This window comes from Medicago sativa, chromosome 8, assembly GCF_051527215.1.
Source record: "Medicago sativa cultivar Bolivia chromosome 8, Bolivia_mono, whole genome shotgun sequence".
Lineage (NCBI taxonomy): Eukaryota > Viridiplantae > Streptophyta > Magnoliopsida > Fabales > Fabaceae > Medicago > Medicago sativa.
In genome coordinates this window covers 91,082,694-91,094,664 of record NC_140756.1, presented here as the reverse complement: position 1 = coordinate 91,094,664, position 11,971 = coordinate 91,082,694, and the positions used below count along the sequence as shown (strand labels likewise).

Here is an 11,971-nt window from a genome sequence, read left to right as displayed (position 1 = left end):
TTTTCTCAATTGGATCAATGGGTTGAACCAACCTTCCTTTCTCGTCACACTCCCTAATCAACACCATACCTAAACCCGGACTCTCACGAAGCGTAACAAATAAAGTAAAGTTTGAGAGGGGTTAAGGAAATGAAGAATACCTGTGAAGGAAGAATTGAAAAGTCTGCTGAAGTCGCCTAAGCCCGAGGAGAATTAAAAGAAGGAAGCTTGATCACTGCAAACGAAGCAAAGAAATGAAAACAGGTGAGAAGCCAAACACGTCCTTTAAAAAGGTAAGATCGCCTCGAGAAGCGTGTCAAGGACGATTGAGTGGAACAACGCCACGGGATCATGACACGTGGCGACCATCGGGGACGAGGAGAATACGTAACGTTCGGAAGGCGAGCTAGCATTGATCGCCCTACGGAAAACCTCGCCATAACTCCAAGCAGGACCCTACGCGTAAATCGGTAAACGCCCGAAGCGGGCGTTCGCCCAAGGCTGACGTCGGACGCATTCATCACTTCGCCTCTTTCCAAGACTCGTGCTTGGGGGGCTGTGGACCGCCAAGATACCCCTGAAGGGACTTGGGTGACCTCCAAAGGTCCACTCCTATGTCATCACCACTTCGCCTTGTCCCAAGACTCGTGCTTGGGGGGCTGTGGACCATCATAATATTCCTAAGGGCTAAAGATCCCTTCATAAAACCAGGGCGACCCCCGTAAGGGCCTAGACGCCCTCCAGAAGGAAAACCCCTTCGTGAAGACCTGGGCGCCCTCCGTAAGGGCCTAGGCGCCCTCCAGAAGGGCCACCAGGCCCAGGCGCGCCTTCCAGAAAGGCGCCGCCTCACTTACTCTCTAGAACCCTCCTAAAATCATCAAAAGTACGCCAATACCCCTGTTCCTTGGGGACCAAGCAACCAAAACCCAAGCCCATAAGCAGGCTATAAATAAGACTCTTGAGAGCGGTCTAAAGGCATCCAATAATCAGTCTAAAAACCCTAATACACGATTCCTAACCCTAGAATCCTTACTGTACTTGCAAAAAGTACGGTAAGGAATGCTAGGATTCTAGGGTTTTAGACTTATAATTGGATGCCTTGAGAATGCTCTCAAGAGTAGTATTTATAGCCTGCTATGGGCTTGGGTTTCGGTTGCTTGGCTCCCAAGCAACATGGGTATTTATGTATTTTGGGCGGTTTCTGGAAGCTTTTGGAAGCTAAGGAAGGCGGCATCCTTAAGAGGACGCGCCTGGACCTTGGCAGCCTTTCTGGAGGGCGTCTGAGCCCTTCTAGAGGGCGTCTAAGCCCTTAGGAATATTATGACGGTTCACAGCCCCCCAAGCACGAGTCTTGGGACAAGGCGAAGTGATGATTTATGCTGTTTTGCGTAGATCTGTTTTAGATAGGTATTTCGTATAGGGGTTCCCGTAGTCCTTGTTTAAGTCTCAGTGAAGTTATTCTGATGGTCCACAGCCCCCCAAGCACGAGTCTTGGAATCAAGGCGAAGTGATGATGACGGGAGAAATGACTGTCTGGGAGTTATCCAAGTCTTTAGAAAGATTATGGCGGTTCACAGCCTCCCAGCACAAGTCTTGGGACAAGGCAAAGTGATGAGCTTATAAAATCCTGCCATATGGCTTGTTACTTCGAAGGATTTTTTTAAAGGCGACTTTGGATTTTTCCGGAGATCCCGAGGGTAGACATGCGTCTTGAACTTTTGGAGCATTGCTATCACAAAATGCTGTATCAGTCTCCGAGGGTGTACGTACTTGTGCTCTACTGGTCCCTATAGCCCCCCAAGCATGAGTCTTGGGACAAGGCGAGATGGTTTGTGACTTATGGTTGTCTTGGGCGTGCTTTGTTCAAAGGAGGATGCCTAGTGGCGGCTTCGTGTAGCTACAAACTCCTTGTTTTTCCACTACTCGTCAATGGCCGTCATGTTAACTTCGGCGGATTTATGAAGCGCCTTTCCGAACACTAAATATGTGCTTGATAACTTAATTCCAATATTTTGAGCTATTACTTTGAATTATGTGTGATGAAAAATTGCTTTGTTCAATATCAGCGTTTATTTGCTTAATTCGTATGCGTGATCGTGCGTAACTACTACGATTGTCGCTTTAGTATTTTGGTGCCTAATTTGCGGGCGATGTTGATTTGGCGAGACCCCGTCAGAGCCTCTCCTTAGAGGTTGACGTTTTTCGACTTGGCGAGACCCTGTCAGAGCCTTGCTTAAAGGTTGACGGGCTCGCAGATCCTTGGGATCTATCTTCGACTTGTCAGAGCCTTGCTTAAAGGTTGACTAGTCAGAGCCTTGCTTAAAGGTTGACTATTTTCGACTTGGTGAGACCCTGTCAGAGCCTTGCTTAAAGGTTGACGGGCTCGCAGATCCTTGGGATCTATCTTCAACTGGTCAGAGCCTTGCTTAAAGGTTGACTAGTCAGAGCCTTGCTTAAAGGTTGACTATTTTCGACTTGGCGAGACCCTGTCAGAGCCTTGCTTAAAGGTTGACGGGCTCGCAGATCCTTGGGATCTATCTTCAACTTGTCAGAGCCTTGCTTAAAGGTTGACTAGTCAGAGCCTTGCTTAAAGGTTGACTATTTTCGACTTGGCGAGACCCTGTCAGAGCCTTGCTTAAAGGTTGACGGGCTCGCAGATCCTTGGGATCTATCTTCAACTGGTCAGAGCCTTGCTTAAAGGTTGACTAGTCAGAGCCTTGCTTAAAGGTTGACTATTTTCGACTTGGCGAGACCCTGTCAGAGCCTTGCTTAAAGGTTGACGGGCTCGCAGATCCTTGGGATCTATCTTCAATTTGGCGAGCATTCGGTGGACATCGAGATTTTATCTGTCATGAGAAGTAAACGAAGACGAACAAAGACCATATATGAAAGGAAAAGGTGCCTCGTTAACAACCTGCAAAACAAATCTCAAAGCTTGAGGAAGGTTAGAATAACTTCGTGCTTCATCTTTATGTTTTTAATGGCGAGACCATTGCTTGCATCATGGCGCGTTTGTTTGGTGAGTTCTCTTCTTTCGTTCATCTAGCCTCCGGCAGGCTTGTTAATATTTATCCTTGATTTATCTGAAATATAATAATTCTTCCACGCTTCCAAAGTAATCAGTATCATAAATAAAGGAGTCTTTAATCATATGCAATTATTTTCAACGGGAAGTAACTATTCTCTGTCCTTCTCCAACATATTTTCAAACTGATTTTATAACAAAGGCCGAGTTCTTCTAAGTAATAAACAATAGCAACAAGGAGCAATGTAGCATAAACACAATTACGAACGTAAATATGGAATCGAGTTTCCACCTACTACAAGGGTATTTACCATGTTGTCTTCAACTTATGAATGATACATAATGATAGCTCACGATTATTTAGTGGATCGCGATGAATTTTAGCAAGTCACGTTAGCCCCTTTCACCTCTATTTGTCAGGAATTCTATGACATCATAAACACAGCTTATATACGAAAGTTTTAAGACGATGACAGGCTATGCGTATTAACCTGAAATATAAAGTTAAATGCGTCTTCATCATCCTACTTAATAAGAACTAATTACTCGTTGTCTTCGCTTACTAACTCGCCCAATTTTTCTACTCCCCTTCCTACATTTTTTATTCTACTGCTAATCTTCTTATATGATTATCTTGTGTTTTTTAAACCTTTTTCCTCTTCTATTAGATTGGAAACCAAGTTCTCCCGCTACTTCCTTACTAGCTCGCCTACTTCGTTCTTTTATTTTATATTCCTCCTCTTCTTTCTACTAACTTGAATTCTAATTTGCTTGGTATTTTATTTTGTATGCCTTTGTTTCCTCCCATAAAGTTGGAACTAAATTTTCTGATCATCTTCATTCTTCTATGTGGGTCTAGTGCTACTAGTCTTTATCTATATTTTTTACTAAACAGTTTAGTTCAGTTTGCAAAGTAAATGGTACATGGAAGGGGTTCCCAGGAAAGAGAGGTGGGTCACTCGGACCTCTTAAATACCAAGGCTTTCCTCGCCAGAAACCCTCACATGTGACCTTTTAACTTTACTTCACTTTACTTTCTGCCACGGGGTACCTAGAGTAGTTTCAACAATTTTCCTAATGAGAATTCATTTTATAATATAGTTTATTATCCTATTTCTTCGCCTACTTCTTATTAGATTACTAACTCGCCTACTTCTTATTAAATTGGAACTAAACGCCCATTCCCGATCGTTGTTTGTTGTTGTTGATGTAGCTTTGTCGTTGGTTGTCCACATTTTATGTATATATGTGCCACAAAATAGTCAGGAGATAAATGATATCATTCCATTCTACTACCAAATTTTTCTACCAAATTATATATATATAACATTTCAGTATATCGAATTGTAACAAGATTACCTGGATTTGTGAGAATTTCACTCATAAAAATTGAAAGCATGTCGTGCTCCATTATTTGATTTTCTATTTGATTTTCTGCCTATGCGTCGAACCTCCTCCGGGGTCGTTGAGAGAGACAACAACAAGCTTCTTCTCTGTTTGCTTATCTTTGATCATTCAATATCGTCATATTATTGTGTAGTTCCTGCTTGGTACTCATCACTTGTATTCGGTATATGTTAGATGTTATGAATTTAAACTAGTGGCATGAAATCAAATCAAATAGTTACTTGGAATATACAACTATACTTCAACTAAAAAGTCTCCTCCTTTAGCTTTTACAATCCTTTTAACAGAAGTATTAATTTTAATACAACTAAGCTTTCTTTATCATATAACAGAAGCAGAACCGTGCCGCCACAATTAATAAGAAACAGTAGGGACATGATTATTTTAAAAATTTGAAACTAATTGAATAAGTGCTATCTTGGCCCAAATCACCGATGAAGATAGAAAAATAGATGAAGTACCTTGTCAAAAGTAGTGCTCAACAAAATTAAATGGAACAATAGTACCTGATACGAGATGGCTTCAGGGGAGTAGAAATCACCATGTTGTGTTATCGTACCGCATTGAACACAATGTTCTTTGTCGGCGTCAAGCTCTGCCATGCTCGAGGTGTTTTCGTGTACGAAAGCGTCTTCATAACCCACTCCTAGGCGGTCTCTCTTTGACTGCTATTCCTTCACGAGCACGGAACATCTCAAATTGTTTGCCGGATACAGGAGCAGAATCACTTTGAACTGTTACCGAGCAGAGTTCTTTCACCGGGCGTTGGATTTGTGCAATTCTCATTTTACAACCTGCAAGGACGGTAGTCGGAGCCCTGAGCCCATCTGAAATGCCAGGGATGGACCCTGACGTAGCATGCCACCATTTGTCAATAAAACCCGGCGTCAACGGCGCCAACTGTACTTGCAAAAGTACGGTAAGGATTCTAGGGTTAGGAATCGTGTATTAGGGTTTTTAGACTGATTATTGGATGCCTTTAGACCGCTCTCAAGAGTCTTATTTATAGCCTGCTTATGGGCTTGGGTTTTGGTTGCTTGGTCCCCAAGGAACAGGGGTATTGGCGTACTTTTGATGATTTTAGGAGGGTTCTAGAGAGTAAGTGAGGCGGCGCCTTTCTGGAAGGCGCGCCTGGGCCTGGTGGCCCTTCTGGAGGGCGCCTAGGCCCTTACGGAGGGCGCCCAGGTCTTCACGAAGGGGTTTTCCTTCTGGAGGGCGTCTAGGCCCTTACGGGGGTCGCCCTGGTTTTATGAAGGGATCTTTAGCCCTTAGGAATATTATGATGGTCCACAGCCCCCCAAGCACGAGTCTTGGGACAAGGCGAAGTGGTGATGACATAGGAGTGGACCTTTGGAGGTCACCCAAGTCCCTTCAGGGGTATCTTGGCGGTCCACAGCCCCCCAAGCACGAGTCTTGGAAAGAGGCGAAGTGATGAATGCGTCCGACGTCAGCCTTGGGCGAACGCCCGCTTCGGGCGTTTACCGATTTACGCGTAGGGTCCTGCTTGGAGTTATGGCGAGGTTTTCCGTAGGGCGATCAATGCTAGCTCGCCTTCCGAACGTTACGTATTCTCCTCGTCCCCGATGGTCGCCACGTGTCATGATCCCGTGGCGTTGTTCCACTCAATCGTCCTTGACACGCTTCTCGAGGCGATCTTACCTTTTTAAAGGACGTGTTTGGCTTCTAACCTGTTTTCATTTCTTTGCTTCGTTTGCAGTGATCAAGCTTCCTTCTTTTAATTCTCCTCGGGCTTAGGCGACTTCAGCAGACTTTTCAATTCTTCCTTCACAGGTATTCTTCATTTCCTTAACCCCTCTCAAACTTTACTTTATTTGTTACGCTTCGTGAGAGTCCGGGTTTAGGTATGGTGTTGATTAGGGAGTGTGACGAGAAAGGAAGGTTGGTTCAACCCATTGATCCAATTGAGAAAAACCGTTTGAGGAAGGAATGCTTGAAACATGCCACTGGTCCCGATGGGATAATAAACTGGGATATTTACTATGATGGTTTATTCGGGGAGGAGTTGTTTAGCGATTTATCTAGTGAATCTAGCGCCAATTCGGGCAGCGATAGTGATTGTGTGTTTTTGTCTGCCACTTCAGGGCCGATTCATAAGGAGGACGAGTGCCAGGAGATTCGTCAGTTTCAGGCTCCCTTAGAGTTGGTCGGAGACGAAAACGCTTTTAGGTCAACAGAAATGGCTTCATTTGCCGAGGAAGTACGGTTGGAAGAGTCCTTGTTTGTTGATGTTTCTGCTCTTGACAGCTTCAGGAGTAAGTTTAACATCTCTGCAACTGGACGAGAGGAGGACGTGGTTTTGTTGTCCTGCGATCCTGACGAGCGCGCGTGTGATCAGGAGATGATGGGCGAGGGCGACGAATCGTACTTCGTCTATACCGCGTTTTTGGAGGAGTTTGGTGTGAAAATTCCCTTCACGCCCTTTGAGATGGACGTCTTGAGGCTCCTCAATGTGGCGCCCACCCAAATACGCCCTAACAGCTGGGCGTTTATTCGCGCCTTCGAGGTTTTGTGCAAGTCCCTGGGTTTCGAGCCTGCGGTGGGCGTCTTCTTCCACTTCTATGGGACCAGAGACGTTAACAAGGGTACGTGGATCTCTATTTCGGCCCATTCTGGAAAAAGGCTGTTTCCTACTTATGCGTGTAACTTCAAGAAAGAGTGGCGAGATACATTTGTTAGAGTACAGGGCGCTCCGGAATGCTCTACATCTTCTGTGTTGGTGAATGGGGTACCCAAGTTTCCACTTAGGTGGACCAGCGCTCCTTTGGTTGTGAAAGGATACGTTCGTGAGGCCATGTCGCCCTACGAGCGTGCTCTCGTGGACTTTTTGGAGGAGGCCCCTTTACTCAATATTCACGAACTGTTAAATAGGGAGGGCGACATGGTTCGTCTGAATGCTTACTTACGTGAGTGTTTTCTTCACTACTTATGTTAGGCTTCATTTCAAAGATTATCACATGTTGTTACTTACTGGTTTGTACTTTGATTTTCTTTTCAGAGGAGATGTTGCCCCTTACTGGAGCAGAGATGAGGAAGTATCTCGCCGAGGTCGAGAAGAGCAAGAACCCGGACGGCTATGTGTCCAGCAGCCCGGCGGGTGTCTCCTTAAGGAAGCTAAAACGCAAAGAGCCTACTGGAAAGGGCGACGCTGGGGTTATAGAGGTGGAGGATCTGGAGACCGCTGGTGGGGCACCGAACGTTGTTGCCGTTGAATCTCCTTCGTCCAAGAAGGCGAGGACGTCCCGAGGCGCTAAGGGTGTTGGAGGTCGCCCTCCGTCTGGGAAGGAAGTTGCGGGACGTCGCTGAACGACGAAGTTATGGAGTCTTTCTGGCATTCTGAGTTCGACATTCGTCGGTATGCTTTTTCTTTTGGTCGTCTTCTAGTTGATTTTCTTTATTTGTCTGAGAGTTGACTCATTACGCCGTTAATGTTTGGTGTCTTGCAGGTACCTGAAAGAACAAGTGCCTTTTGCAAAGGTCGATGTCGAGGCTGGGGTGAAGGCCAAGTGTAGCGACTTGGTAGCCGACATTGGCTCTGCCGCCTTGAGGACGCTGTTGCTGGCTCACTGCCTGGAGATTAAGCAGGACTCGGTGGAGAAAAAATATAAAGACGCGGCTGAGGATGTTGAGAAATGGAAACACAAGTCCACTGGTCTAGATGGCCGCCTGAAGGAGGCGTTGAGGGATAAAAAGGCCGCCGAAGATGCTCTGGAAGAGATGAGGAAGGCCAAAGAGGCCGCGGAGGCGGAGAGGGATGTGGCTAAATCTGCCTTAGGGAAGTCGGAGGCGGCCGTAGATGAAGGGAGGCGAGCTCTTGCGATTTATTTTAATGATGGCTTTAGGCGTGCTAAGGAGCAGGCGCTTTTCTTCAATCCTGAGGCCAAACTGGAAGAGCTCGACCCTTTTAAGGTGATCATTGATGGCGAGTTCGTTGATGATGAGTGATTCCTGCCAGTCTCGACCATTTTTATGTCATCTCTTTTTGTAACTTTATGGCGGCTTATTACAGCGCCTTTGTGAACAATTTGATGTTGGTTTTTCTTTGGATTTTGTATGACTCTCTTTAAATTATGATGCACTTTGATGATTGCATTTGTCGCGGCCTGCTATTTGTTTTGTTTGTTTATACGTTGCGTGGTTGCCCTCTTGATGTGGTTGCCGACCTTTTGACTTTGTTTGGTCTTATTGGGTCTTTTATAAGGTTACTGCTGTGTTAGCTGAATTTCCGCGATCTTTGCTTGGGCGACTGCCATAACCCCTTCGGGGTTCTACGTAAATTACCTTTAGGGCTTCCTGGACGGAAGTTGGCGGTCTTTCATTTACGTAGATTTTTTATTTCGAAAGTGAACTTTTCAGAGGTCTGGTTCAGATCCTGTTCGCCGTCTCGCTTTGAGGGTTTTGGGGCCTACATTAATTTCTTTTTAGGCGAGTTTTTGCCCCAAGGTCAATGAGTCTGCTTGGACTTGGCGAGACCCTTCAGAGCCTTGCTTAAAGGTTGACGGCCTCGCAGGTCCTTTGGACCTTTCTTCATTATGTCAGAGCCTTGCTTAAAGGTTGACTTTTTCGACTTGGCGAGACCCCTCAGAGCCTTGCTTAAAGGTTGACGGGCTCGCAGGTCCTTTGGACCTCTCTTCATTCTGTCAGAGCCTTGCTTAAAGGTTGACTATTTCGACTTGGCGAGACCCCTCAGAGCCTTGCTTAAAGGTTGACGGGCTCGCAGGTCCTTTGGACCTCTCTTCATTCTGTCAGAGCCTTGCTTAAAGGTTGACTATTTCGACTTGGCGAGACCCCTCAGAGCCTTGCTTAAAGGTTGACGGGCTCGCAGGTCCTTTGGACCTCTCTTCATTCTGTCAGAGCCTTGCTTAAAGCAAAAGTACGGTAAGGATTCTAGGGTTAGGAATCGTGTATTAGGGTTTTTAGACTGATTATTGGATGCCTTTAGACCGCTCTCAAGAGTCTTATTTATAGCCTGCTTATGGGCTTGGGTTTTGGTTGCTTGGTCCCCAAGGAACAGGGGTATTGGCGTACTTTTGATGATTTTAGGAGGGTTCTAGAGAGTAAGTGAGGCGGCGCCTTTCTGGAAGGCGCGCCTGGGCCTGGTGGCCCTTCTGGAGGGCGCCTAGGCCCTTACGGAGGGCGCCCAGGTCTTCACGAAGGGGTTTTCCTTCTGGAGGGCGTCTAGGCCCTTACGGGGGTCGCCCTGGTTTTATGAAGGGATCTTTAGCCCTTAGGAATATTATGATGGTCCACAGCCCCCCAAGCACGAGTCTTGGGACAAGGCGAAGTGGCGATGACATAGGAGTGGACCTTTGGAGGTCACCCAAGTCCCTTCAGGGGTATCTTGGCGGTCCACAGCCCCCCAAGCACGAGTCTTGGAAAGAGGCGAAGTGATGAATGCGTCCGACGTCAGCCTTGGGCGAACGCCCGCTTCGGGCGTTTACCGATTTACGCGTAGGGTCCTGCTTGGAGTTATGGCGAGGTTTTCCGTAGGGCGATCAATGCTAGCTCGCCTTCCGAACGTTACGTATTCTCCTCGTCCCCGATGGTCGCCACGTGTCATGATCCCGTGGCGTTGTTCCACTCAATCGTCCTTGACACGCTTCTCGAGGCGATCTTACCTTTTTAAAGGACGTGTTTGGCTTCTCACCTGTTTTCATTTCTTTGCTTCGTTTGCAGTGATCAAGCTTCCTTCTTTTAATTCTCCTCGGGCTTAGGCGACTTCAGCAGACTTTTCAATTCTTCCTTCACAGGTATTCTTCATTTCCTTAACCCCTCTCAAACTTTACTTTATTTGTTACGCTTCGTGAGAGTCCGGGTTTAGGTATGGTGTTGATTAGGGAGTGTGACGAGAAAGGAAGGTTGGTTCAACCCATTGATCCAATTGAGAAAAACCGTTTGAGGAAGGAATGCTTGAAACATGCCACTGGTCCCGATGGGATAATAAACTGGGATATTTACTATGATGGTTTATTCGGGGAGGAGTTGTTTAGCGATTTATCTAGTGAATCTAGCGCCAATTCGGGCAGCGATAGTGATTGTGTGTTTTTGTCTGCCACTTCAGGGCCGATTCATAAGGAGGACGAGTGCCAGGAGATTCGTCAGTTTCAGGCTCCCTTAGAGTTGGTCGGAGACGAAAACGCTTTTAGGTCAACAGAAATGGCTTCATTTGCCGAGGAAGTACGGTTGGAAGAGTCCTTGTTTGTTGATGTTTCTGCTCTTGACAGCTTCAGGAGTAAGTTTAACATCTCTGCAACTGGACGAGAGGAGGACGTGGTTTTGTTGTCCTGCGATCCTGACGAGCGCGCGTGTGATCAGGAGATGATGGGCGAGGGCGACGAATCGTACTTCGTCTATACCGCGTTTTTGGAGGAGTTTGGCGTGAAAATTCCCTTCACGCCCTTTGAGATGGACGTCTTGAGGCTCCTCAATGTGGCGCCCACCCAAATACGCCCTAACAGCTGGGCGTTTATTCGCGCCTTCGAGGTTTTGTGCAAGTCCCTGGGTTTCGAGCCTGCGGTGGGCGTCTTCTTCCACTTCTATGGGACCAGAGACGTTAACAAGGGTACGTGGATCTCTATTTCGGCCCATTCTGGAAAAAGGCTGTTTCCTACTTATGCGTGTAACTTCAAGAAAGAGTGGCGAGATACATTTGTTAGAGTACAGGGCGCTCCGGAATGCTCTACATCTTCTGTGTTGGTGAATGGGGTACCCAAGTTTCCACTTAGGTGGACCAGCGCTCCTTTGGCTGTGAAAGGATACGTTCGTGAGGCCATGTCGCCCTACGAGCGTGCTCTCGTGGACTTTTTGGAGGAGGCCCCTTTACTCAATATTCACGAACTGTTAAATAGGGAGGGCGACATGGTTCGTCTGAATGCTTACTTACGTGAGTGTTTTCTTCACTACTTATGTTAGGCTTCATTTCAAAGATTATCACATGTTGTTACTTACTGGTTTGTACTTTGATTTTCTTTTCAGAGGAGATGTTGCCCCTTACTGGAGCAGAGATGAGGAAGTATCTCGCCGAGGTCGAGAAGAGCAAGAACCCGGACGGCTATGTGTCCAGCAGCCCGGCGGGTGTCTCCTTAAGGAAGCTAAAACGCAAAGAGCCTACTGGAAAGGGCGACGCTGGGGTTATAGAGGTGGAGGATCTGGAGACCGCTGGTGGGGCACCGAACGTTGTTGCCGTTGAATCTCCTTCGTCCAAGAAGGCGAGGACGTCCCGAGGCGCTAAGGGTGTTGGAGGTCGCCCTCCGTCTGGGAAGGAAGTTGCGGGACGTCGCTGAACGACGAAGTTATGGAGTCTTTCTGGCATTCTGAGTTCGACATTCGTCGGTATGCTTTTTCTTTTGGTCGTCTTCTAGTTGATTTTCTTTATTTGTCTGAGAGTTGACTCATTACGCCGTTAATGTTTGGTGTCTTGCAGGTACCTGAAAGAACAAGTGCCTTTTGCAAAGGTCGATGTCGAGGCTGGGGTGAAGGCCAAGTGTAGCGACTTGGTAGCCGACATTGGCTCTGCCGCCTTGAGGACGCTGTTGCTGGCTC

The 11,971-nt window shown here is 46.8% G+C and overlaps 1 protein-coding gene across 1 annotated transcript; it reads left to right on the top strand.

Moving 5' to 3' along the window:
* Positions 1-10,585: 10,585 nt before the first annotated feature.
* On the top strand, positions 10,586-11,712 carry LOC146903208 (uncharacterized). Its single transcript, XM_085737215.1, has 2 exons — positions 10,586-11,312; positions 11,405-11,712. The coding sequence occupies exons 1-2, from the start codon at positions 10,586-10,588 to the stop codon at positions 11,710-11,712; spliced, it is 1,035 nt and encodes a 344-aa protein (XP_085593341.1).
* Positions 11,713-11,971: the final 259 nt, after the last annotated feature.

Excerpts from the sequence above, each read along its gene's own strand:
- LOC146903208 (XM_085737215.1), top strand. The coding sequence starts at position 10,586 with ATGGCTTCATTTGCCGAGGAAGTACGGTTGGAAGAGTCCTTGTTTGTT. Across the intron at positions 11,313-11,404 it reads TCGTCTGAATGCTTACTTAC|AGGAGATGTTGCCCCTTACT; the intron begins GTGAGTGTTTTC and ends TTTTCTTTTCAG.